The 27,886-nt window shown below is 52.6% G+C and overlaps 1 protein-coding gene across 1 annotated transcript; it reads right to left on the bottom strand.

The window, feature by feature from the left end:
* Nucleotides 1-3,736: 3,736 nt before the first annotated feature.
* On the bottom strand, nt 3,737-27,886 carry Mmp17 (matrix metallopeptidase 17). The gene is made up of 10 exons (XM_021163575.2): nt 27,652-27,886; nt 17,219-17,351; nt 16,808-16,937; nt 16,189-16,472; nt 15,412-15,588; nt 12,985-13,084; nt 9,810-9,892; nt 9,571-9,723; nt 6,127-6,384; nt 3,737-5,649 (listed from the first exon to the last, which is right to left on the bottom strand). The coding sequence occupies exons 1-10, from the start codon at nt 27,805-27,807 to the stop codon at nt 5,360-5,362; spliced, it is 1,764 nt and encodes a 587-aa protein (XP_021019234.1). The 5' UTR covers nt 27,808-27,886; the 3' UTR covers nt 3,737-5,359.

The raw sequence follows: 27,886 nt of genomic DNA, 5'->3' as shown, positions 1-27,886 counted from the left end.
GGCCGGAGCAGGAGCACTTCCTGGTGGTCCCTCAGAGGGCCTGTGATTCGGCACAAACGTGGTCCTTTTGTTGAAGGGCTGCCGGGATTGGTGCAAAAAGCCTTGTCTTACCTGTTCTCTCTATATGAGCAGACGGAGGTTCACGTTCCAGTCAGTGAGGATGAATCCCTCTGTGGCACTCTCTGATTTTGCATTATCAGGCCTAAAAGGACTCTTTCTTTTCCCTTCCCTTCCCTTCCCTTCCCTTCCCTTCCCTCCCCTCCCCTCCCCTCCCCTCCCCTCCCCTCCCCTCCCCTCCTCTTTCTTTCTTTCTTTCTTTCTTTCTTTCTTTCTTTCTTTCTTTCTTTCTTTCTTTCTTTCTTTCTTTCTTTCTTTCTCTTCCTCCCTCCTTCCCTCCCTCCCTCTCTTTCTTTCTTTCAACCAGAAGTCGAGTAGGCTGAGCTGCTATCATAAAGGAGGGAGCTGGGCTAAGAGTTGAGGCTGACAATTAGGGGAAACACCAGAGAGAGAAAAACTGCTGCCAAGACTTCCTGAGAGCCATCAAGTTGAGAGGGCCATCTTAGGCCAGAGACTTGTCACTACCCAGCTACTGCTGCGAGCTGTGACGTGGAGTTGTCACAGTAGCTTGAAGCTCCCATTCAGGAGCTGCTCACCTTCCTACTGCTGCTGCCATCTGCTGGAGCCACTGGTTAAAGCAGAGAAGTAGCCTCCTAGCTAACAGGGAGCTCCTAGCTAACAGGAGTTTTTTGGCTTTGACAACAGGAGCCATAGGCTTCTCAGAGCTTGGAGCTATAAGCTTCTGGGTCCCTCAGTCTAACTCCAATAAAGAGTTGAGGACTGCCAGAGCTGGAAGATGGTCTCAGCTACTTTATTGGGTCAGTTAGCTGACTGGTAGCAAACATAAATAATTAGCATGTAAGCGTTATATATGTTTATAGATTCTACTTATACTCTGCCTGGTTTTAGTAATGTTTGTTGAGTGAAGAATTGAATGCTAGGACAGCTATAGGATGTCCAGGCCAAACAGGGACTCCAGTACAGAGACGTTAATGAAGACAGTAACCAGAGATTCCAGCTCTACAATGAATGGCCTAGACCAGTGGTCCTCAACCAGTGGGTTGAGACCCTTTTTTGGGGATGGCATATCAGATATTTACATTATGATCCATCACAGTAGCAAAATTACAGTTATGAAGTAGCAACGAAAATAATTTTGTGCTTGGGTGGATGGGCGGGGGGTGGGGGTGGGGCGGTGTCACCACAACAGGAGGAACTGCATTAACGGGTCTCGGCATTAAGAAGGTCGAGAAGCACTGTTCTAGACACCAATATGCAGGAGGTCCCTAAGGCAGAAACAAGGAGAAAGACACGAACTGGAACAGATGAAGAAAGACAGCAACAGGAGAGACTGAGACAACTGGAGACACCGGCCTGTAGAGAACACTTTGGCCACAGCTGAGACCCTGGGGGTTGGGAGGAGTCTCTTGCTGGGACAGCCCTGGAAGATGCTGCCAGTGCCCTGGGAGCCCAGCATCCTGTGGTCTCACTCTCAAGGGGCCTGGGCAGCAGGGAGAGAGCCCTGAGCCTGCAAGTCGGGCATCCACTGTGTGCCAAGGTTTTACAAACTCGCTGCTCATTGGTTCTCAGTTCTCTCATCTGGAACAGCTGCCTCTACTCTTCAGGGTTGCTCTAGGATTCAGGTGAGTGTATCTTTGCAGCACCTCAAACACACAAGCTGTTAACTGTGGCTGTTCTTGGGATGACCCCAGCAGTGTGACCCTGGTCTCGTTCCTGATGCTTTTGCTTGGCTTGGCATGATAGCCTACCTTCCTGTATACCAAGGACTATATTGAGCCATCCCAGTCCTTAAAGTTGGCAAACTGATCCTAAGGTAGTAGGGCTGGAATTGTTTAGGGACAGGAGAGAATGTGAAACATGGCCCATGGGATGGCTTTTTGTTATTGTTGTTTTTGTTTGTTTGTTTGGTTTTGGTTTTTGGAGACAGGGTTTCTCTGTATAGCCCTGGCTGTCCTGGAACTCACTTTGTAGACCAGGCTGGCCTCGAACTCAGAAATCTGCCTGCCTCTGCCTCCTGAGTGCTGGGGTTAAAGGCGTGTGCCACCACTGCCCGGCTGTTGTTTTTTAAAGACAGGGTCTCACTATGTAGCCCTGACTGAACTGGAACTCACTATGCAGTGAGTCCAGTGTTAGCTCAGAGCTCACAGACAGCCACCTGCCTCAGCTTCCAAGTGCTGAGCATGTACCATGATACCTTGCAGAATGGTATCTTTTATCAAGAAAAAAAATCACATCATTTATTTTGTGTGGGTGTGGCAGTGTGTCCCACATGACACATATGAAGGTCCTAGGTCAGCATGGAGGTGTTTGCTCTCTCCTTCCACCATGGGAGTCCTGAATTCAAGTCTTCAGGCTCAATGGCAGGCGCTGAACCATCTTGCCAGTCCAGGGTAGGTCACTGGAGGACTCACAGTATCCTCTGCCTGGCCTGTACAGAGGTGCGTGCAGCAACATCATAAAACACAGGGGTCCCAGCAGAGCATCCCCCTGTCCAGTTGCAGAGCACAACCTGGCAGGAGCCCATGCATTGGCACCTACCTGCTTTGCTCTCCCTGGGAGACCCCTGGCTGCAGGAATGGAAAAGGGCAGGCAGGGTATGGGAGGGGGCCATTGAGAAAACTCTGAACCTTGCAGAGAGGCTATAGAAGCTCTGACTGGACTCCCAGCCACCAGCAACATGGGAAAAAGCCAGGTCAGATAAAGATGTTCTGCCTTGTTGTAAAATGAGAATTGGGTAGGCTGTGACCTGGCCCTTGAAGCCACACAGGGGTTCCTTGATCTTCTTCCCAAACACAGAGCATGTGTTTGCTTATAAGGCTCAAGAGCCCATGACTACCCTTGTTGGCTACTAGGCCCTCCCTGGATGCTGTGAGTCCTCAGACCTCTTTCCTGGAGTTTCAGCATGGTCATAGGAGGACCATCCATCTAAGTGCAGAGGGCCAGCTCAGCACAGGACTCACAGACCACAGAAGTCAGAATGACAGAGAAATATGTGCTTAGCCACAATTTGTCTAGAAAGGGACACCATGTGGTGTCACGCCAGACGTTGCCGCAGGATGTGGTTTCCGAAAGCTTCAGGTAGGCTGATCCCAGGCAGAGGTTGGGTAGGAGTCAGCATTTGGGAAACCTGGCACTGGGTTAGCTTTTTGCCTGGAGAGAATGTGATCAGGATGAAGGAGGCTCAAAATATATGATAGCCTGGAATTCCCCAGGTTTTCTGGAGAGCACGCCTCGGGGGAAGTCATATCCCATAGGAAGCTTGGAACAGTACGTGCCCAGAGTCTGCATTATATCCAGCAACCTGTGGGTGGGGCAGATGCTCTTATGTTCTTCTTGAAGCCTCTGTAAGGGCTGTGCAGCAACATCATAAACCACAGGGGCCCCAGCAATGCATTCTGTCCAACTGCAGAGAGAAGCCTGCAGGAGTCCGTGTGTTATTAGCACCCACCTGTTCTGCTCTCCCTGCAAGACCTCCGAATGCAGCAATGGAGGTAGGCAGGGCACGGGAGGGCAGTTCAGAGAACTCTGTTCCCACTGACCATTTAGCCCAAGACCAGAGGTACAGAGAATTTTTGGGGTTGTGGTGGGGGAGTTGTACAGGAGGAGATCAACCCCAAAACCTTACCATTGAGCTGTCAACCTGTCCAGTGTACAAAATTTTTATTAAGAGTTTGGGTTTTAAAATGAGTGTGACACCAGCATCTAGACAGCTCCAGCCTGAGGGCCTGGCTTTCAGTGCTATGTGACAAAGATTTTTGGACCCTTCCCTGTTGCTGTACAGGACAGCTGTGTCCTGCAGGCTGGTGGACAACATGGGACATCATAGGAGCGTGCTTTGATATAAGGGCAGAGTAGGGGTGGCTTCCACAACAGGGAAACCTCAGACGCCCCCACCCCTGACTCTGTCCTGCCTAGTCTGACAGGTGGGTCTAGGGTGTGGCCAGGCTTGGGAAACGGAGGGTAGAAACTTAGGCCCCGCTAGCTGCTCACTCATCCTGACAACACTCAAACCTGGCCTGGGGTAGACAGAAGCCTTTCTTACCTGAGATGGGACCGGGCCAGTTGGGGAGGAGGGTATGTGTGTGTGATCACTAATTTTCATCTCGTGCCCAATGACAGAAACTGCTTACCCTACAGCCAAGCCTACCTGGGTGGCCCTGTTCCTCAGGCCCGTCTTGTCCCAGAAACTTTGAACTTGGCTGTTCCTTTCTGGAGCTCATTACCCCATCTTGGGTTTAACCTCAGTCTCTTTCTGGACCATGGAGGTTTGTCACCCAGAGCAGCAATCCGTGCACAGCTCCTACATCTCCAAGTCAGGTGGTGACACTGTCATGACCCCCCGAGGACCCTGGCACTTATCCCTGCAGCTCCCCCTTGCTATCACCCTGGGCTCCCCCAACCATCCTCCTTCCCTAACTGAACGCCTACCTTTATTCCAGGTGTTAGAAGCCCTTCTGCAGCTGGGGAGGGGACAGCTGTGAGTCCAAGCTGCAGGGTCTCAGGCCAGAACTATATGAGGGCATCTTGCTGAAGCAATGGGTACTGACAGATGAAGAAATGTCTCTATGGGCGCCCCCCGCCCCCATCAACATCACCCGAGGGAGACCCACAATGCTCTCCTGGCCAAAGAGAGGGAGATAACAGGACACAGCCTCCATGGCTAGCCTATCCAGGATGAGGAGAGGTGGCTGTGCTCCTGGTGGTTGGAGCAAGGCCCCTGGCCAGCATCTGGGAATCTGTGGGCAGATCCTGAGTGTGACTGGTCCCCTATCCCAGCAGATACGGTGCTGGCTGCTGCAAACGGCAGTGGATCAGACTTCTGGGTAGGTGCCTTTCTCCCACCCTGTTCCCCCATCGGGGCGTCAACTCTCTTACTTGTGAAACAGGCACGGTGGCCCCTATGGATACCACGAGGAACCCACGTTTGCCCCCCATCAGCCTACGTGCAGATGCCATCAGAGCCGCTCGGGTGCAGACAAGGCATCCTGGGATTGTGACAGCTGGGCTTGGGCAGCCCTGCAAGGTGTAACAAAGCAGCGTGATGTGCAGAGGAGGGAAGGGGAGCTGCCTATGGCTGCTCCAGGTAGGCAAGGTGTGCATGGATGCCCTTGGTGGGACGTCCTGTCCCAGCTGGAGACCACTCCAGCAGATGGCACAGCACCCCTGGGTTCAAGGAAGGAAGTAAGGAGCGACCGGAGGCTTGGAGCACAAGTCCTGCTGAGTACTGGCCAGTGTGTCCCTGCTCCTCTTGGCTCCTTGATCCGCAAGGCTAGCACTGCCCTCAGGATGCCTTGGCAGAGACTGAGGTCCACAGGCCCCACAGCAGTGGAGTCAGAAGCAGCAGAGATGGCAGTGCCGACCTGTGTGCGTCTGAAGTGCAGGAACATACTGCCAGACCATCTTGGGCCCCACTGCGGCCCTGGGGTCCGGGCCCTACATCCTCCGCATCCGCCAGCGGCTCACCACATACCAGCCAGTCGCGGGCTGTAGACTGTGGGTACCCGGGGGCTGCTTCCAGCTCACCATCCAGCACTTTCCAGTACTCCTGGCCTCGGAAGAAATAGGATGCACCTGTATGAGGGGAGGAGGAGGAAGGCTGAGCTGCTGGCTCAATCACAGGGGGCTGTACATGGGAGTACAGAGTTTGGGTCGGGGGTTGGGTGGGAAGCAGGCTTAGGCTGCCTGGGCCACATCTGTCAGTCAGAAGCATGGGCCTGACTTGGACAGCTGGAGGAGGCTGTGGGACACAGAGATGGATTGTCAACCTCCACTCTTCTTTGCCAGTTTCCCTAACATCTGTTCTGTGAGCATCTCTTTTAGTATTGGGGTGGAGGATGGAGCCTCTTAGGAAAACATACAAAGGCTGGAAGTCCAGTGTGTTTGGGGAATGAAAAGCAGGGAACAAAGAGGGAGCAAAGCCAGAGAGGTGAGGCCCTGGACCGCTCAGAGCTCTCACACACATAAGTATGGAGTATACAGTGATTTAGGGAATACCGTCCCCAAACCCCATCTACAGACAAGGAACATGCCGGATAGCATCGTGCTCACCATCAGACCAGCGCATGGCATCATCCAACATGCTGGGGACACCTCTCCACAGGGGGCCCTGGGCAGGGTAGCCAGGGTCCATGCGCCGTGTGTGGTCATCATAGCGCCAGTACAGCTGGTCCTTAAAGAAATAAGTCCTGTCATTGTGGGCCCAGGAGAAGACAGCATCGATGCCACCTGGTGGGAGGCTGAAGTCGGAGACGGGTCTCGGGTACCCTTCCTCTACGTTGTTGTCCTTAAACACCCAGTATCTGTCTCCTGGTGGCGAGAGAAAGAGCCATGGGCTGCGGCAAAGGCTCCAGTCTTGACTTCTCCCAGTGTCCCCCCCCCCCATCTTCACCCAGGTGGCAGGACAAGGTAGTAACCCCATCTCATCACGTCAAGGAAAAGCTGCGTCTGACATTGATTGAGCACCTACTATTTGCTTGGTGCGGGTTATTCAGATAACCAGTGCCTGAGAATCAGGTCCTCTTCTGACAGCCACTTAGAGAGACAAGAAGCCAAGATACCTGTTACCCTGCTCCATTGATAGCTATATATCTTAATCAAATAACCCATCTTAAACCCTTTATAGGGCAGGGTTTCATGTGACCCAGGCTAGTCTCAAACTCACTATGTAGCCCAAGGATGACCTTGAACTTCTGATCCACCTGCCTCCCCTATCTGAATGCTAGGGTTAAAGGCACGGAGCACCAGACCCTATTACAAGTAAGATGCAGGGGTATCTGTGAAACACTGAATTAAGACGTTGAAGAAGCCTTGGGCTCAGTGAGAAACAAAGATAGATACACTGGCTGGAGCAAGGCAGCATCAGGGAAGCAGGCAAGCTCCATCCAGGGGTACCAGTGTGTGGGAGGGACCCAGGGCGAGATGCTCAGGTATCTTGACTATTTCCAGGACTTCCTGGTAACTATAGGCTGGAGATGGTAACATAATGAAGAAATCTGTGTTTACACCATGTCCAGACCACCATAAAATGGAATGATCAGGACACCTGTGGGTGATATTCCTAATCTAGAGGAAACATGGCACATGGAGGTTGGAGCCTGGGATGGTAGATGCTGAAGGCCTGAAGGAATGTTCTAGATTGGAGTTCAAAGACACAGTGCAAGGGGAGACCCTGGTGATGCAAGAGTGGGTGTCTATGGGTGAAATGTACACTCGCTGTGCTGTGGTCTCATTGGCTCAGGGGCTAGTGCTTAGAAACTATTAGTCTTGGGCTTCCCAATTCTGTAGTGGGCTGGGCAGATGCTGCTTAGATTCTAGTGCTAATTTGGGCTCCCCAAAACTGGTTGCCCCAGAGATGAGAGAGTCCATATGTAGACTCTAGCTATGTGACCCTACCCTCAGTTAATTGTGATTGGTAAATAAAGATGCTGACAGCCAATAGTTGGGCAGAAGAGACATCCGTGGAGTTTAGGTTTCAATAGCTTGGAGGAGAAGAAGAATGTGCAAGAGAGGAGGAAGGAGAAGCCGCCATGGGTTAAGGGTCAAGAGAATGTGGCCCCGAGGGATGCCCAATTGGAGTTAAGAGCAGCCCAGATGGAACATAGTAAATAGTAATAACTCCGGGTTATCGACAGGAAAGTAGATTCTAACTGCATAGAGGGTAGGCAGCTGCCCAGCTGTTATATTGCTTAAGGCTTAATTAAAAATATAAAGGCTAACCAAAAAAAAAAAAATGTAAAAGCTGGGTGTGGTGGCACACGCCTTTAATCCCAGCACTCGGGAGGCAGAGGCAGGCAGATTTCTGAGTACAAGGCCAGCCTGGTCTACAGAGTGAGTTCCAGGACAGCCAGGGCTATACAGAGAAACCCTGTCTCGAAAAACCAAAGGAAAAAAAAAAAAGTGTGTGTGTTGTGTGTGTGTTTTATCCAAGAACTCAATAACCAAAGGCGGGGTAGAAATCTGGGCCAGTGAGCTACACTCATGGGGGGGGGGGGAGACAGTACAATAAATAGTTAATGTTGTTAACTTGATAGTGTGAAGAATCAAGCCTCTGGTAGTGCCTGAGAGGGATATTTTAGATTGGGTTGAGGTGGGCAGCACCATCTCCACAGGCTGGGATTCCCATCTGAATAAAAAGGAGAAAGCAAGATGAGCCCAGCATCCATCTTCCCTGGCTGAGGATACAGTGTAACCAGCTGTTTCATCCTCCCCTGCCTTCCCTGGCTGAGGATACAAGATAACCAGCTGTCTCATCTTCCCTCCAGCAGTGCCTTCTCTACCATGATAGACTGAGTGAGTGCCTTAGAACTGGGAGCCAAAATAAGACCTTCCCTAAGTTACTTTAGTCCGGTAATTTGTTGCAGCATTAGAGTCAAGTAATTAATATAAGAGGTTATGCTGGCTCAGGCAGCCAGGTGTCCTCGTAGAGCCCTGAGCTGAGCAAGGAGAATGACCTGGGTCTGGTACCACCTTCAAAGGTACACTGGCACCTTTGAGCCAAGGGAAAGCCACTTGCTCATATTGATCCCAGGTTTCTGTCCCATAGCTAGCATAGGAAGGGTCCCATTTCTATCTGTGCATGGGCCCAGGAGGCTCACATCTCAGCACGCGCATCTCCTTCCTAACTTAGGCTGGTCTCCAACTTGCTCTGTGGCCAAGGATGACCTCGAACTGACAATCCTCCTTCCTCTAACTCTCAAGTGTTGCGATTAACACACATGGTACATGCAGTGCTGAGGTGCAAACCTAGGGCTTTGTGTGAGCTCAGCCAAGTATTTAATCAATTAAATGATATCCATAGTCCCCAGGCCACCTGAATTTTGGGAGACAGTCTCAGTATGTAACCCAGACTGGCTGGGAGTTTGTAACACTCCTCCTTCCTCAGCTTCCTGAGTACTAGGACTATAGAAATGTGCTTCCCTCCTGTGGCATAGATGTGGATAGAGGAGACACAGCCTGTCCAAGTCCAGCACTGAAGGCTTGGAGCACTGAAAGCTTCAGAATTAGGGCCAGGGTGGGGTGGCCTCATATCCCCCTTGCATTTCATGGCCTCTGAGGTCCCGGCTGCTCTCTGCATTCAGAGGGGCTGTCTCTGCCTCGGGGTTTTCATATTGACTATAAACTTGGATTTCTGCTTAATGGCAGGGCACTAGATAGGCTTTTGCCTACCTTAGCTTGCTTTCCTCCGTCACCTCTAATACTGCTTCAAATAAACTACTTCCTCTGTGTAGGAATTTTCATCCCTCCCAACATCAGACATCCACCTGCACTCCCTGTGAATAAATTTTCTTTTTCTTTTTTGGCTTACTGTGTGTCTATAGCGCCCCCTACAGGCCAAGCCGTCAGTAGGCAACAATACAGGCATCCAGAGTACAGCTGTTCTCACCAGTCGGGTGGCTCTAGATTGGCAGGGTGCAGGAGAGGCTGAGGCAAGTCAGACAACACCGAGGGAGGCCAGGGCAAGCTGGGGCACGCACATGGAAGCGGTCCACTCACCTTTGAAGAAGACAATCTTGTGGTCACTGGTACGCTCATACACGGCGTCCACACTGTCCAGGTGCAGCGGCAGGCCCCGCCAGAAGCGATGCATTTGAGCAGGCTGGAGCGACACCAAGTGTCGGTCCCGGGTCAGCCGCCAGAAATACTTGCCTGGGTGAGGAAAGGGAAGGTGGCTACCACAGCCTGCTGTGGCTATGGGAATCCATCTAGCCATTCCACGGGACCCCAGGGTTTACCTTTGAAAAAGAATGCTTCGCCTCGAATCTGGGCCACAGCATCAAAGTGGGCAGTGCACCTGTGAGGCACGTCCTTCTGGGGCCTGCAGGGCAGAATATGAGATGGGCTGAGAGGGAGAACATCGAAGCAGCTGGGTGAGCTATTCCTGCCAGGACTGCGGGGGTGAGCATCCTGGAAGGACTCATAACAACCCTGTGTCCACAAGGTAGCCAGTGCCTACCAGGCAAACAAGGTCAGTTAGAACTAAGCCCCAAGAAGGCTATAAGTTACTTTGTGAGTCTAGCCTAGGCTATACGAGACTGGCTCAAAACACCAAAGCCAACTCCCCTAAACCTGAAACACCAGACAACAACATCAACATCCCAAAACAAACCCAAAACAAAGAACACCATGCCTATAATCCTTCACTCTGGAGGTTGAGGCAGGGAGATCACCAGATCCTGTCAGCTTGGGTGTTAGGTTACAATGGCCTGAAAATGAAAAACATTCAAAACCTTCCTAGGAGCTATGGCCCTTGCTATTTAGAAGGGAAACAAAACTCCCAGTCGCAGGAAGTTCCTGAAACTTACAAGATTCAGAGGGGTCCTTCCTAAAGTTATAGAAGATGGCTGGAGGATGTCCTGGTCTACATAGGGAATTCCAGGACAGCCAAGGCTACATAGTAAGATCTTGTCTCAAAAATCAACCAACCAACAACAAGTATGTTCTGCTCTGGCAGAGGACCCAGGCCAGTTCCTAGCACCCACATCAGGTGGCCCAGAACAGCCTGCTATTACAACTCCAGTGGACCCAATGTCTCTGGTCTCTGTAGTACACATATCCACAAAGAGACACATGTTTTTTTTAAAAATCCTCAATAGCCAGGAAGTAAGAATGGCTTCTCAGTTTCCTAGGTAGATAAGTGTCAGCATGTAGAGTCCGGTGAGTAAGGGGTGTGAAAATTTGCTGGCGCACACTGCAGATGAGCCAGTGTCATACTTCAGAGATGGAGTGGGTCCTGTCAACCACAGTGCTACTCGTGTAAGCAGGAGTGGTGGGTAGGAGCCAGCAGTGATCAGCAGCAGAGGGTGCCCTGATGGAGTCCTGAGGGCATTCGGGAGAGGCAGCCTGTCCTCAGGCTCTGCCACAGAGGGCTCCCCAGGAAAGTACCTGCAGAGCCACACAGCAGTGTGCACATTCATAAGGAGACTCATCCTCTGACAAGGCACGGAACCCTCGGGCAGGGGTCTCACACACACACACACACACACACACGTACCCACCCACCTAGAGGACTGAGTGGGAGGGGACAATAAGAGAAAAATGACTCTCGAGGGGATATAGCTCAGTTATAGAATGTCCAAGATGTGCAAGGTCCAGGGTTCAATTATCACGGAAAGAAAAAACAAGCAAAGCCAAGTGTGTGGTGGCTTATGCCTAAATGCCAGCATTTGGGAGGTAGAGGTGGGATGTTCACACGTTTGAGGCTGGCCTATGCTATGTAGCAAGTTCCAGGCCAGCCAGGATTACACAGAAAAACCCTATCTGAAAAGAATCAATGTGGAGTGAGTGAGGTGGCTCAGTTCATTAAAGTACTTGCTGTCTGTCGTGCCTAATAACAAGGATTCAATCTCTACAATCAATATGGTAGAAGGAGAGAACTCATTCGCATGAGCTATCCTCTGACCTCTGCATACACTGTGGTATGTGTGTGCTCACAACCCACACCCACACTAAAGATATATACATATGTGTGTATACATATACATACATACATTAATATATATGTGTATGTATGTATATATGTGTATACATACACTTATATACATACACTAATATATGTGTATGTATACATACATATACATACACACACTAATATATATGTGTGTACTATATACATACACACACTAATATACATACGTGTGTGTATATACATATGTACATACACACATATGTATACACATAACCATCACAAGTTGGGGATGCAGCTCAGGCTGTCGAGCATTTGCCTAGCATGCACAAAGCCCAGAATTCAATTCCTAGCACTGCATAATCCTGGGCTGTACATGCCTGTAATTCCCACACTTGGAAAATAGAGGCAGAAGGTGGGAGGTTGTCCTCATCCTTAGCTACAAAGAGTATGAAGCCAACTTGGGATAGATGAGACCCTATCTCAAAACCAAACCAAACGGAAAGTACCAACCAACCAACCAACACAGGGATTGGAGTATAGCTCAGCACACTTACCTTGCATGCACAAGGAGCCCCATCACATGAAACACACACACACACACACTAGTTACTCATGTCTACAATCTCAGCCCTTGGAGGCTAAGTCAGAAAAATTGCAGCAGTTCAAGGCCAGCCTGGGCTACAGACAAAGACATTGTCCCCCGAAAACCAAACCAAACCAAACCAAACCAAACCAAACCAAACCAAACCAGAGCAAGCAGAGGAGTGCTTTGATTGCAAAGGTTCTGTGGGAACTTTCAACGAAGTCCTTCTATTACAGAACCCAGATGCTGTGCTGATAGCCCCAGCCCCAGGGACAGGATATGGATATGTGCAGGGGTGGGGGGCTTGGGAGGAGTGGGGGACACATGGCATGGGGGACAGGGGATGGGAGATTGACTGGATAAACTCAGCTCTCAGTCAAAATGCAGAGGGACGGGCACTAATACAAAACCCTGAGTCCATGCTGGGCGTGGTGGCGCACGCCTTTAATCCCAGCACTTGGGAGGCAGAGACAGGTGAATTTCTGAGTTCGAGGCCAGTCTGGCCTACAAAGTGAGTTCCAGGACAGCCAGGGCTATACAGAGAAACCCTGTCTCGAAAAACAAAACAAAACAACAAAAAAACAACAACAACAAAACCCCTGAGTCCTCCATAGCCCTAACAAATAATGGTGACAGACCAGCTACCTGGCTGCAAGATCAAGGTGCTAGGCTTAGTGAGCTAGGCTATAGGAGAGGAACGATTTGAGATTCACTATAGCTCCCTGGGGTGACTGCTCCTCCCCGCTCCCCCATCTCCTATTGAGAAGTTTAAGAGAAGAAAGTGTGCCCCAGAACCAGTCAGCACATGCAACATGCCTTCCCCAGGGTCCTGGGCTATCCTGGGTACTACGAGCCCAGAAAGGGCAGCACTGGACCAGGACAGGCTGACCAAGGTAGAGTGACAAAGGACATGACTTACGGCGTGCTAGACCGATTGTTGGGAGGCTCTGGCAGGAGGGGTGGCTCCTCAGGCTCTGGGGTATCCAGCTGGGCAGTAGGGGACACGGATTCCCGCACACCTGTGGAGAGAGGAAGACTGCACTCAACCCAGGGCCCTAGTTCACCCCGCCTTTCCAAGGGCCCTGGGCACGGGGTGTGGGTCGTGAGACTAGCAGGTGATTTCCTGGTATTTCCATGCAGCCTAATCGCTGTCGAGGTAGGGCAGACCACCATAGCATGCCTGTGAACTGTACTATGCCCCAAGAACTTGTCCAACGCATCAGCGTCCCTAACCACCACACTCCTGGGTGGACACCAGGGAAAGATGGAAGCCAGGAGAGCTACAAGGATTCTTCAGCAATGTCCACTGCGAGGGTCACAAGAGCCTGACAGGGAAGTGACCCAGGTGTACTGGCTAGTTTTGTGTCAACTTGACACAGCTGGAGTTATCACAGAGAAAGGACCTTCAGTTGAGGAAATGCCTCCATGAGATCCAACTGTAAGGCATTTTCTCAATTAGTGATCAAGGGGGAAAGGCCCCTTGTGGGTGGGACCATCTCTGGGATGGTAATCTTGGTTCTATACGAGAGCAGGCTGAGCAAGCCAGGAGAAGCAAGCCAGTAAGGAACATCCCTCCATGGCCTCTGCATCAGCTCCTGCTTCCTGACCTGCTTGAGTTCCAGTCCTGACATCCTTTGGTGATGAACAGCAGTGTGGAAGTGTAAGCTGAATAAACCCTTTCCTCCCCAACTGCTTCTTGGTCATGATGTTTGTGCAGGAATAGAAACCCTGACTAAGACACCCAGGGTTCAGTGCTGGGCTCATTTAGTCTTGAAAAGGAACCGGATCTGACTCAGGTGAAGGAGAAACCTTGAAAACACCACACTTGGGGGAAGAACAGATCACTAGCTACAGAAGGCCTCATTCTGCAGAGCTCCATTTCCCCAAGGTGTCTCACTTCAGGCAGTCTTCAGAGACAGCTCTCCTTAGGGGAGACCTGTCATAGTTTTGGACCTTGACAGGGTGGTGCTTGCAGAACTCTGTGATTGTGCTACCTTAACCCTGTGTTGACCCTTGGAGATGGACAATTTTACTGCACTACAAATAACACACAGGTGCTGGAGAGACGGCTCAGCCATTAAGTGCACTGACTGCTCTTGCAGAGGACCTAAGTTCAGTTCCTGGCATCCACACATCTCACAACTGCCTGCAACTCCAGTTCCAGGGGAACTAATGCCCTCTCCTGATATCCACGGGCACCAGGCATACATGCAGAGCACATACATACATACATGTAAGGCAAGAAATCCCCACACATAAAAAGAAAATCACACGGGCTGGAGAGGTAGTTCGGTGAATAAGGGTGCTTGCTACTCTTGCAAAGGACCTGGGTTAAGTTCCAGGCATCCACATGGTGGCTCACAAACTGCCTGTAACTCTAGTTCCAGAGGCTCTGGTGCCCTCTTCTGGCCTTTATACACAGACATATTTTCAGGCACATACAAATTAAAAAAAAAAAAAAATTCTGCAAAAACACTACCACCATAAGAAAACAAAACAACAACAACAACCCCACTCATGGGGTGGAGGGGAGTGGGAGGAGGCTTGGAACAAAGTTAGGAGGTGCAAGGCGAGCCTGGAGGCTGGTCACAGTGGGTTGGCTCTTCTAGGGCAGAATGATGCTTCTGTATATGAAGCATCCTTCCTCCCAGAGCATCGTATTCCAGATGGACATGGGACAGAGACATCTCTATCTACTTCTTGATGTGTCTTGGGAGTGGTCCTGGGCCAGACTCTGTTCCTGTTTTGGCTGTCTACATTCCCGTGGAGCTATTCTAGGCAAGCTGCCTTCCTCTCACCGTCAAGGACTCTACCTTGGCAGCTGCCTTGCCTCTTGGTCCTGTGGGCTACTCTGGGGCAACGTGCCTGAACTCTGGTCCTATAGGGATATCTTCACACTCTTATGGGCTATCCTGGGCAAAATGCTCCTCCTTGATCCTGTAGGGATATTTAAGCTTATGAGCTATCTAGGACAAGCTGCCTGACCTGGGCCAACCCCATGGCTACTGTTCCTCCCTTCCATATAGGATTAGATGGTTAATTTAGCGCATGCCCAGTAGGTCTGGGTCCATTTTCACTGCTGCCAAGACCGTCAAACCTTTGAGGAAGAGATATGAAATCCCTGGGGCTCTAAGTCCCTGGGACACCAGAACTAGAAAGCAGAGAGGCCCGTGTCCCACACCCTGCGCTCCTTTCTTCTCTCCTCTGTCCCATCCCCAGTAGATATCATGTGCCCACCAGTGTTCTAGACTAAGAGGCCACAGCCCTGAGCAGAGCTAACTACTTGGGGCATTTGTTCTTAGCCCCACCCTCCATACGGTCCCTCCTGGGCTTCGGGGACACTCACCGTACAACTGCCAGACACGCACCCTGTCCTCGTAGGGAAGCCCATAGCGTAGCGGGTCACCCACGGGGCCCTGGTAGTATGGTTGCATGATGGAGCTTGGGGCGGCAACATGGCTCAGACCAATGGCATGACCAAACTCATGGACGGCCACTGCAAACAGGTCCATCCCGTGGGCATCTGTGGACACAGAAACTGTGTGAGAAAAGAGGGACAGGACCCCCTCGCTAATGATGGCGCTGGAATAAAGAGCTCAGGGGGTGTCTGCATCCTGGCTGTGCTGGGAGCTCAAGTTAGCCTAAATGCGTGCTGTGGTTATGTGAGATTGTGCTGAGCTCCTATGAGACCCCGTGTGGCTGGAAGGAGTTTCCCAGGGGTCTCTTACATTTTCATGCTATGGAAGTCAGCCCTTTTAGGTCCAGGCCATAGTAAAGACAACCCAGGATTAGAAAGACTTTCCAGGCTCAAAAACAGTGGGTGTCAACCCCTATACCCTATGTGAGAAATTTGGGCTCCTGTGCACTGTGCAGAGAACTAGCCTGGTTTGCCAAGCTGACTGCAGACACCTTGTGGTTCAGTGCCATAAGAACTCAACAGGTCTCAGCCAGTGACTAACTTAGGGCAGAACTTCTTAAGCCAAAGTGGGGACTCATTCTGGGGGCCACAACCGCATCTACCTTCTTTTATAGGTTCGGGCTGCTACTGTGCGGTCTGCAGGGCCCACATGGACTACTCAGGCCCAGGGTCCCACCTACTCAGGACAAGTCCTCCCCCACACACCTGAGGAACGGAAGGTCCATGGCTCATCGTCATCAAAGTGAGTGTCCCCTGCCGTGTGGTGGTCACCAGGGAAGAATGCGTGGGCCACTGTGCCACCAGGGCCATCGAAGGGGTAGCCGTCATTGTGGTCGGCCTTGGAGAAGTCGATCTGGATGTCCGCCGTGTTGCCCGCTACCTCGTGGAAGTTCAAGGGTGTGATGTCACTCCAGACTTTGAGGGCGTAGTACATGAGTGCACGCACAGTATCCCGGCCCAGGGGTGAGTCCCGTGGGAATGTCCGGACCCTAGGGTCAGGGTCAGAGTGGAGGCCAGCTGTCCCTGAGGCCTTTCTGGACCTCCCACTGGGGTGTCCAGAGGAGGGCGCTGCTCTCCATGAGTGAGTGTCCTCTATTGTCTGCCTTTTGCTAGTCTCCAGGAGATGAATGCATAGGAGGCCAGGAGTAATAAGCAAATGTTAGCTTTCCAGATGGCCTGGGTGATAAGATTTCTCAGGGCCGGCCCCACCCTCTCTAGTCTACACAGGGGTGGGATTCTCACAGACCTGGTCTGGCCCGGCCCCAGGGATGGCAGAAGGATAGAGACATGCTAGCCTGGGGCGCCCCCACCCTGGCCCACGCACCTCCAAGAAAGGTTCCTCTTGCTCCATTTGGTTGGGGGTGGAGTCTGCCGCTTCCTTCTCGATTGGGCCCCAGGGGGCAGGTCCGGAAGGGAGCATCGAGGGGTTTTCATCAGGGCCAGAGTGGCCTCATCTGGACAGTATACATAGGTTAGCAAATAGGCCTGACTCCACCTCCCCAGTGAAGACCCCAGAGCCCCCTCAGGGCTAATGGTCCCAAGGCCAGGTGTGTTCAATCTCCCCCACCCCCGACCTCGTATATCCAGTCAAATTACAGCATTCAAGTTTCTGGCTCTAGCCAGTCTGAGTCCACAGTGGCTAATTTCAGGGCCCCAAGCAGCCAGGGATGGTATGACCAGGCTAGCACAGCCCTGATGGAACCAGGAGCCTCCTGGTGCCTCCCGGAGAACTGACCTAGGATGCCAGTGGTCTCCAGACCACCAAACTGCTGCATGGCAGTAATCGCTTTGGACAGTTCCTCCTGGGTCTGTAGCTGCCCTGTTGCCGGATCTGCAGGGGGCAGGTAGCCAAACCTGCTTAGCCACTCCTGGGGACACAGAACAAAGAGGTTATTAGGGTAGAGCCCACTTGAGGAGGGGCTGCTCAAGCTCACGACTGTTGCAAGGGAGATGCCTCCTGAGCCCTGGCTGCTCCTACTACATCTCTGTCCTTAGATCTGAGTTTATAAGCAGATAATAAATAGGATGCCAGAAATGTGGGTGAGCATGTGCAGGAGCAACATTGGCCAGCAACCACCAGATGGCGCTGGAGTCCACATGCTGATGGTGACAACCACCCTGCCTGAGACGTGCATTTATCTGGCTGCCTCAGAAGGTTGTGTAGGGCAGGGTGCTCTGAGCCAAAACCACCCTCCTTTCAAGAAAGGCCCAAGCAAGAGGCCCAACCCTGCAGACTAATTTCCTTCCATATCTCCTCTTCTCTCTCTCTCTCTCTCTCTCTCTCTCTCTCTCTCTCTCTCTCTCTCATTCTCTTTCACAGGGTCACAGGGTCTTACTGTATAGTCTTGGCTGGCTATGTACATCAGGTTGGTCTTAAAATCCCAGAGTCTGCTTCTGCGGGTCTCACAGAGTCCAAAGGGGCTTCGAACTTACTTTATAGCTAAACATGACCTTGAACTCTGACTCTCCACTGCCCAAGGGGATGGGATATAGACATGTACTACGAAGCCTGCTTTGTGCAGTGTTAGGGATAGAACCTATGGTTTTGTGTATACTATGCAAGCGCTCTCTCTCCTCAACTTTTTTCTTTTTTTAATGATGAATTGCCTAGCTGTGATGGTGCATAGCTTTAATCCTAGCACTTAGGAAGCAGAAGCAGGTGGATCTCTGAAAGCTCGAGGCCAGCCTGATCTACACAGAGAGCGCTCCAGGACAGCCGGGGCTACATAAAGAGACCCTGACAAAAAAAAAAAAAAAAAAAAAAAAAGCAACAAAAAAGTTGAATTATGGGGTTCTATAGTATGTCTCTACACATGAATGCAGGTTGACCTCAGAGGCTAGAAGCACCATGGAGTTGAAGCTAAAAGACTCCAGCTAATGTGGGTACTGTGAGCCAATTAGGGACTTCCGCAAGAGCAATAAGTACTCTTTTTTTTTTTTTAATTATTCTAGGGACTGGAGAGATGGGTCAGCAGTTAAGAGATCTGACTGTTCTTCCAGACGTCCTGAGTTCAGTTACCAGCAACCACGTGGTGGCTCACAACCGTCTGTAATGGGACCTGATGCCCTCTTCTGCTGTGTCTGAATGACAGTGTACTCACATACATAAAATAAATAAATCTTCAGAAAATTATTCCAAATTAGAGTTGTGTATTTTATTTTGTGTGAGAGTATCTTGCCTGGATGTCTATGTGTAACCACATGCATGTTGGTTGCCCACAGAGGTCAGACGAGGGCATCAGATGCCCAGAACTGAAGCTATGGCTGGTTGTAACCCCCCCCACACACACACACACACACACACATGATTACTGGGAATTGAACCCAGGTCCTCTGCAATAGGAACAGATGCTCTTAACCACTGAGCCATCAATCCAGCCACTCACCCATCCCGTTTTGAAACACTGTCTTACCATGTAGCCCTGAGCTTATAGATCTTCCTGTCTCTGCCTCCCCAGTGCTAGCATTAAAGTTGTGTGCCATCACATCCAGTAACCTGCTTCTTTTTTGATGGACACTTTAAAAATACCAACCCGTTCATGTCCTTCCCTGGCCCTCCAGGTCCTGAGGCCCAGATCTGTCTACTGTCCCATTTTGGATTCCGTTTGAGGCAAGCTTGGGTAAGATCTTGTTTTGACTTCTTCTCTCAAAAACTATTTTTTTAAAAAAAAAATATTTAAGCCGGGCGTGGTGGCGCACGCCTTTAATCCCAGCACTCGGGAGGCAGAGGCAGGCGGATTTCTGAGTTCGAGGCCAGCCTGGTCTACAAAGTGAGTGCCAGGACAGCCAGGGCTACACAGAGAAACCCTGTCTCGAAAAACCAAAAAAAAAAAAAAAAAAAAAAAATATTTTGGTATTGTCAAGTGTCAAACCACACACACACACACACACACACACACACACACACACGCACGCACGCACGCTACTTGGGCTCTGTTTCCTGGGCTAGCTGTTGGTGCTGACCGCTGTTGCTTGGGAACCCAGTGGATGTAGTGAGACCTGGCCTTCATCTCCCTAGGACCCCTCAGGGCCAAGCAACCATGGCTAGGCAATCCAGCCTGGATGATGTAATTTGCACATAGTAGCAGGTGTGCCTCCCAGGCCGTCTCCCCAGATAACGTGTATCTTTGCTGGGGTTGCTGTTTCAAAATTCATCTCACTCTATCCCTCTGTGCAGCCAGGCCGGAAGCTGCCTGTGTGTACGGGATGCCAGAGACCTGCTTCTAAGGCTGAAGGGCAGGACCTTCAAGGACAGGGCAACATTCCCCAGAGGAGCCCCACACCCCTGGGTACAGGCCCAGATCTGTCTACTGCCACATTTTGGATTCTGTTTGAGGCAAGCTTGGGTAAGATCATGTTTTGACTTCTCTCAAAAACTATTTTTTAAAAAATATTTTGGTACTGTCAAGTGTCAACGCCCCCCCCCCCCCCCACACACACACACTATTTCAAGACTCCCTGCCAAGCTCACAGGCTCAAGCCAGGGGCCCAAGGCCCCAAGGCCTCATGGCCATTATTCCCTCTTGCAGGAAGCCTCCCCCGGAACCCATCTATGGAACACCTCAGGGGGGATGGGGGTCCATCTCCCAAGAGTGAATATGAACAGGGGACAGAGAGGATTTGAGGTCCTCTGGGAGGGTAGGGCCATGCCTTTCCCCCTAAGCTGGGATGGCAGTTGGTGCCATCCTGTCTAGAATAGAACATAATTGGGGACTAAGCAACACTGCACCTGCAATCTCAGATGCCCTGCCCACCCCCAAGAGAAAGCTCAATCTTTTGCATGTTGCTAGCCCCCTCCCAGTATCCAACCAAGGCGTTTCTCACAGCCCTAAGTCCTGGGAGGGGCTGACTACAGTTGGCATTGGTTAGGGGAGGTGAGTGATGGTCAGCGTTGGCCTCAGGTGGACACTGAGACAACATTCCCATAGCATCAGAGTAAAGGGGTGGGGAAGCCCTGGGCAGCCTGCTCATCCATCTCTAAGCAGGTGAACCTCAAACACCCAGAGGTTCACATTATCATCTGGGACTTGTGGCTGTTAAATGCCAAATGAGGATAACGGGCTACGAGGTGGCACTTAGCCTAGGGGACTTAGGGATGCCTAGGCTGACAAAAGCCACCGAGAGGACACGATTTCTGCAGAATAGGCATCCTGGACCAGCACCTTACAGCTAGCAACCAGCCAGTCCCTTATCACCTCACCTGACCTGCTCTTATCCTTGAAGGTGTACAAGCCCCCCCCCCGACAGCCCCCCACACCTCAGTGGCTTCAACAGGATGGCCAGAGGTCGGACCTCCTCGATTTCTCTGTCTCCTAATACCTATAGAGCTGGGACCACACACCCTGTCCTGGGCCACTGGCTTCCTGCTTGCCTGCCTGGTCCTCCTTCCACTGTCGCCACGGAGACAGACCGCTGTCTCCTGGGCAACGGAGGCTGCAGCAGGCGGATGCTGTGAGGCTCAGGGTGAACCTTCCAGAAGGCCACTGGGGAAGGGGTGGGGCCAGGAGAAGGGGAGTCCCACCCCCAAGGGCGGATACCCTTTCCTGTTAGCCCAGTCAGAGAACGGGACCATTACTGCAGACCAGTACTAAGTCAGCTAGCTGGGCCAGTCAGGGATTCCTGCACAGATGTAAACACGCAGTCAGTGAGTGAATGCCGGGCCCCCTCCTCTTTCCCATCTTGCTGTTGCGTTTATCACCATTTGACACAATGTGCATCTTTTTACAGCTCTAACGAGGCATAATATATACAGCGCTAAAATCCTTCAGATGATTTTAGCAAATTTATAGAGTGCAGCCGCCGCCCAAGCCCCCGGTAGCTGACTTTACCGTGTCTCTTGGAACCTGGGCAGCTCTGCCCACAGCCTTGGTCAGGTGCCATCTGTGGCCCCAGGAGCCTGCAGAGTTTGCCTGGCACCTGGGCTATTGCTGTGAATCTTACAGCCATCCCTCATCCCTCTCCAATTGGACCCACCAGCTGGAGGCAAACATACTGCTAGCCACATCTCATAGGTAGGAAACTGAGACCCAGAAGCCGTATTCAGATTCTTGTCCTTCTAACCAGTGTCAGAAGCAGCAGCAGCTCCTGATGTGTGTGTGTGTGTGTGTGTGTGTGCACGTATGTGTCACATGTATATGAGGTTTGTGGTAATCACTAATATATAAATGAGAACGACAGGTGCTATAGTCCATGGGCAGTGCCACCTTTGGCCACCCACTTCTCATACTTGCTATCCTCTTCCCCATCAAGCCCCCCAGACCCTTGTAAGGGCAACACCAGTGGGAGCCCCAGTCACAGGGGAGGGAACCGAGGCCCGGACGAGCCGGGTAACCTGTCCACAGTTACACAGCACATGGGATACTTGACTCATTTATTTATTAATGTGTAGGTATGTGTACGGAAGCCAGGGGACAACAAGCCAGGTGTTACCCTCAGGACCACTGTTCAGCTCCTTTGAGACAGGGTGCCCCACTGGCCTGGAGTTCACCGAAAAGGCAAGAAAGTCTGGCCAGAAAGCTCCAGGGGACCCCCCCCCAGTTCTGCCTCCCCAGTGTCAGAAATATAAGTATGCTCTACCATGCCAAGCTTATATTTATATGTAATAAATACATATTTCTTGTGGTAGTTTTACCTGAGTGCAGGTGACCAAGCAGACCAGAGGCATCTGGTCCCCTGGAGCTAGAGTGACAGGCAATTGTGAGTCACCTGTTGTAGGAACTGGGAATCAAATGTGAGTCTTAGGTCCATGCTCTTAACTGCTGGGCCATCTCGCTAGGCCCATGACCAACTTTGTAAACACGAGTTCTGGGGGTTGAACTCGGGTCCTCATGCTTGCACAACAAGCACTTTACTGGGTGAATCTCTCTGCAGCCCCTGCATGACCCTTTTATGAAGATAGATCCTAATAGGTAGCCGGAGTGATCCCAGGCCTGGGTATTCCTGGCTGTGGCAAGGGCTGTCTGTGGAGTCCTAGGCAGACCAGGGCAGGTCTGTCTAGAAGTGGGCAGAGAGGAGGGGAGGATGGAGGAAGGCCATGTGCACAGTGTGGCAGGCTGCTTTGGTCCTGGTGACAACTGCTCCACTGACCCTGAGCAAAGGCCCACTGAATGCTTCCTATCGCAAAAGCACCCCACAAGCCCCAGGATGTGTGGGGGATGGTGGGCTCTGGTTTTTGTTTGGTTTTGTTCTCTGTGCCCTCCTTTGAGCAGAGCCGGCACTGGGCAAGTCTGCCCAATGAAATGTGAGCTGCCGTAACCCCATTTTACGATCGAGGGGAGAGAAGCACAGAGAGGTGAGGGCACGGAACCAGTCACACAGCCCGTAAGTGCAGAACTGGGGCTGGAGCCGGCTGGCTTCTGAGCTTATCCTGTAGCCACTGACAGGGAAGGAAGGGATGTGACAGAGGGGACAGTTAGACGGACACCCAGGAAGTTGTTCTGGGTAGACACCGGATTGTCTAGGTAAGGAGCCCTGGGAAGAACATTCATCCTGGGAGGAGTGGGTGTGAGCCTTTGGTGCAGGAAGTAGCTAAGCATCAGAGTCTAGAAAGGACATGCACACCAGTGAGTGAAGGGTCCAGAGACGAGCCCAGAGTGAGACTTGGAGCTATGAGGGGATGCCAGGCTGTGTGACGACCACACATCCATCCCATCGTTTCTGCAAGCCAGGTGCCCGGCAATGCTTGAGATGTTTCTCCACCAAGTGCTGGCGCTGGCCTGGACGCAGACCCAGGGCCAAGTGTTAATAAATCCTCCATGTTTACAGTTAAGAGCAAAGACGTCTAACGTACCCTAGACGGCCCCTAGCAGTGTCCTCGCTGGAGAATGCCCTGCAAGCCTCCTGAACTTCCCCAGTTTCTCCCCCTGAGCACAACCTGCTCCTACAGGTCCATTTGAAAGGAGAGAAGACTGAAGGCCTGTGATCTGTTGGTTCACAGAGCAGGTTAAGCAGTAGTGTGGGACCCAGCCCAGGTCTAGGTAAAAGGGTCCCAACAGTAGCTATCCACAGGGTGGCCAGGTGTGGTGACACATACCTTTAAGCCCGGCACTCAGGAAGCAGAGGCAGGCAGACCTCTGTGAGCTCCGGGTTAGCCATGGCTATACAGGGAGACCCTGTCTCAAACCAAAGCAAAGTGCGAAGCCAGGACATTGAGACCTGTTTCCTATTTTCTCTGTCTGTCTGTCTGTCTGTGTTAGACAGAACTCAGGGCACTTCCCATGCTAGACCAATGACCTCTGCAGTGGTTTGGATGAAAGTGACCACCCCACACCAGGTTCTTCCGTATGAACACGCCGTCTCCAGTTGGTACCTGCTGTTTGGGGGAGGATTAGGAAGTGTGTCCCTGGGGACCTGGCTTGAGGTGTCAAACCATTCCCAGTGTGCTTGCTTCCTGCCACCTGAGACGTGAGTTCTCGGCTGTTCTGGCAGCTGGTTCTTCAACCTTGCTAACGTGACCTCTACCCCTCGGGGGGCTGTGTCAATAAACACTTCCATTTTGAAGTTACCTTGATCGAAGCAATTAAAAAACAACAACAACAACAACAAAAACCCTAAGCCAGTGGTTCTCAATCTTCTTGATGCTGTGACCCTTTCATACATACAGTTCTTTATGTGGTGGAGAATGCCCCCAACCATAAAATTATTCTCATTGTTACTTCACAGCTGGAATCTTGCTACTATTATGAGACACAACGTAAATATCTGATATGCAGGATAGCCGATACGTGACCCCTGTGAAAGGGTCATTCGACCCCCAAAGGGGTCTCCACCCACAGGTTGAGAACCAGGGGACTAAGACCAACTAAACTAACACCCAGACTCGCCTTCTGTCTATTTTCCTGAAACAGTGTCTCGCTAGGTAGCTCTGGCTGGCCTGGAACTCCCTATAAAGACCAGGTCTTGAACTCTTAAGAGCCACCTCTGCCTCCTGGGAGCTGGGATTATAGGATTAAGGGTACATACACCACCATGCCCAGAAATGGTCTTTTTTAAAGAAGTCATCTCATGTTGCTCGGGCTAGCCTTGAACTCTATGTAGCCAAAGATGACCTTAAACACCGTATCCTCCTCTTTCCTCTGCTTCTCAGTGATGTGATCACAGGTACGTGCCACCATGCCTGGTTTATTTGGTGGGGCTAAGGCTGGCAGCCAGTGCTCTGTGCATGCTAGGTAAGTGACTGAAATATACCTCTAAGCCTTCTTTCCACTTTTAAAGAGAGTCACTCCATAACCCATGCTGGCCTTAATACCATCCTCCTGCCTCAGTTTCTGGGCAGCCATAATGAGTGCCTGTATCAGCAGGTCTGGCTCAATCTCTGTTTAATCTCCTGGCTATCTTGATTTGTATTCACACTGAACTGTAGTTCCCAGAACGCAGCCATGGGGAGAAGAGGGAATTCCTGCATGGTCCAGAAAAGATGCTGAGAGCTGAGGGAGTTTAAGGTCTGCACAGGTAGGTGGCTTAGGCTTCAAGAGGGGGACACACGGGCAAACTCAGCACTCTGTGTCCCTGCTTTCACCTGTCATCACTGGCCCCACCCCCAGGGTCTTTGTTTATTCCCCCAGTAACTAGCCTTCAGTTGTGGGCATATTTGCAATGAAGATCTGAACCTGCCCTGCTGTGTGGTGCCGACAGTGGGAGAGACTTTGCCACAGGAGGAGACTTCTGGGTAGAAACTTGCTGGGCTCATTTGGGTAGCATGAAGGGGGCTCTCAGGCTGAACCCCAGGAACCGTGGGCCATCAGAAGCTACGACTGCTTGGTGCTTCTGAGACACAGCAACACGGTATCCACTACGGAGCTAGGCCGGGCTGAGTGGTATGGCATTTGTAAATGAAATATGAGGGGCTGACGGGCGGCAAGAACCTGCAGAGCCAGGCAGCGGATGAAACATTCTCCAAGACAGGTGGCGAATGAAACCTGCAGAGTGTGCGACCCGGGGCCTGATCTGGCTGTGTCTGAACTGTCCACTTCCCCCTGGCTATCCAGCTGGACGCTTGGAAAGGCTTCCGGGACGCCACTCTCCAGAACCTTCCCTGGGGTGGCACACTTGGCTCTGTGCAACCACTTAAGAAACGGAGTGACAAAGCCAGGCCCCACTGAGCTGTGAGGAAACCACATCCTGCGGGTCCTTCCAGGGGGCCTGGGGGCCTCTTCCCGGCTTTATTCACAGGCACTCGCCCCTCCCTGCCCAGCCGTGGATTTAGCGGTGTCTGGCAGCGGCTGATCACAAACACAAAGGCGTCCTTCTCCTCCGAGGCATCCAGACCTGAATGCGCTCAACAGCCCGCAGAGGGCGGTCTGAGGGGCATCAGAAAGCTCCCACCCAAAGCCCGCCCATCGTTTGCAGCTCAGTGAGTGCCCCTGCGCCCCAAGCTCTTAGGTGCCATTCCCTAGAGGGCCACCAGAGGGCGCCCCCACCGCCACCAAAGGAGAGGCGGGCAGGACCCGGTTCCCACACCCGGGAGGGTATTGTCCTGGGCAGGAGGCTGCCTGCGGCACCCTCCCGCCTTACCCAGGATTGGACGACAGGGTTTTGCTGCCTCTGGCAAGCCTGGAGTAACATACCCTGGTTAGTGAGATCTTCAGGGTGCCGGTGGGCTGGTGACCCTGGGGTGCTCAGGTACTCAGTAGGGGAGGGGAAAAGTCGGATGAAGCCCACAGGTGCCAGGGGGAGGAGCCAATCCCACCTCAACCACCGAGGTCGGCTGCTGCAAACTTCCTAAGTACACTGGGCCTGATTAAGAACTTGGATGGGCAGGGGCTCCCTCGCCCTGACTCCTCCCTCGCTCTGTCTCCTGTCCCCTAACCAGTCCTGTTAGAGATACACTGAGAGCTTGAAGGAAGACTGTGTGTGTGTGGTGGGGTGCGTCTGGACTCTGTTGTCACCCACCAGAACTGGGTCTGGATGTCCTAATGCTCATGGCATCGGGGAGCCAGCTATGAAAGCCTAGGATCAGGAATGTGAGGAACCCCTATTTTAGAGGCCACTGGAGTGGGAAGAAGCCACCTCAGGGGACCCTCAGACATCTGCAAGTGGGCAGAGAAAGCATGGGTCGCTGCCACCTCAGATGCCTGGGGGTGGCAGAGTCAGTCCCTCTCAGATCCAGGGGCAAGTGTTGCCAAACTGGAGGTTGCTCCTGCCCCAGTGTCTCCTCCAGCAGGAAATCTCCATGACACCTTGCCTAGACCTGAGGGTGTAGGAGTCCTCGTTGCCAACCGCCCGTGGAAAGCGGACTCTGCCAGGACCCCATTAGGATATTGGCTGGCTTGTGCCAATCAGGAAGCCGCGCCTGGCCGGGTCTCCAGATCTAAGGAACCCAGGCCCGGGCCTCCTCCTCCTCCTCCTCGAAAGCGGGCTCTAGCCACCGCGCGCGCCTTTGCAGAGGGCTTCGCGGGCCTGCGGAGCCATAAAGTCTGATCGAAACCTTCCGGGTCTCCTGCGGGTTTCCAAACCCGACTTCAGTCAGGAGGGTGGGCGAGAGGTGGGAAGAAGCCGGTACCCGGGTCCCCAAGCTGGAGTGCCTAGCTAAGCTCTGGCAGTGGGAGTTGGCGGGATGGGGACGGCAGCAGGCTTGACACAGCAGGGGTTGTCACCCGCACCGGCGGGACAAGGCCGATCGCTCCGGTGGAGGAGGGAGACGGGGGTCGCGGCACGCACGCCGTGCAGGAGACTCTTCTAACATCGTCAGCGGGGCAAACTCGGGAACCCCAGGTTTTCCGGACGCCCACAGGCGCGTCCCCGGCCTGGGGTGCGCGCCCCTGACCTCCCACTCCGGCCGCGAAGCTCGCGGGGCGCACTGCTCCGGGCGTCTGTGACACCGGTCACCCCGCCAGAGGTCTCTGTGGAGCTGCTTTTAACCAGAGACCAGGCTCCGGCTGGGCGACCACCTCCCCGGGGCGCCCGCTGCTGCGGCGCACGACTGCACGGAGCGGGAAAGGGACCGGCATCCTCCTATACCTTCAAGCGTGAGCCTCGAGCAGCCCGAGCCCCAGCCTCAGTTTCTCTGTCTTGAAAATGGGTTCCCCCACCACCACCCCCGCCTCGCCGGGATTCGCGCACCTCTCTGAGAGGAACAAGGGCGAGTCTCCCTTCTCCCTTGCACCTCGTGAGCGCCTGGGGACTCGGCTCCCGGGTGCCCAGGGTCCTGTGCCCGTGTCGTTCACTCACCACCCCGAGGCTGAGGTCCTCCGCGCGGGGCGCGGGCGCTGCGCAGCCCCCATGGGCCGCCAGCGCCAGTACAAGCAGCAGTGGTGGCAGCCCCGGCCCGGGGCGTGGAGGGCCAGGTCCCCGGGGGGACCCAGGTCCCCGCGGGCGGCGTCCCATCCCGCTCTCCCAGGTCGGATGGCGAGGGTCCCCGCACCCGCCAGCAGCCAGCTCCGCGCCTCGCTCGGCTCCGCGCCCG

This window comes from Mus caroli, unplaced genomic scaffold (genome assembly GCF_978045245.1).
Source record: "Mus caroli unplaced genomic scaffold, Mus_caroli_1 scaffold_4, whole genome shotgun sequence".
Lineage (NCBI taxonomy): Eukaryota > Metazoa > Chordata > Mammalia > Rodentia > Muridae > Mus > Mus caroli.
This window is presented reverse-complemented; position numbering and strand designations above follow the sequence as displayed.

Excerpts from the sequence above, each read along its gene's own strand:
- Mmp17 (XM_021163575.2), bottom strand. The coding sequence starts at position 27,807 with ATGGGACGCCGCCCGCGGGGACCTGGGTCCCCCCGGGGACCTGGCCCT. Across the intron at positions 16,473-16,807 it reads AAGAGGAACCTTTCTTGGAG|GGTCCGGACATTCCCACGGG; the intron begins GTGCGTGGGCCA and ends CCCTGACCCTAG. Across the intron at positions 5,650-6,126 it reads TGCCATGCGCTGGTCTGATG|GTGCATCCTATTTCTTCCGA; the intron begins GTGAGCACGATG and ends CCCCTCATACAG.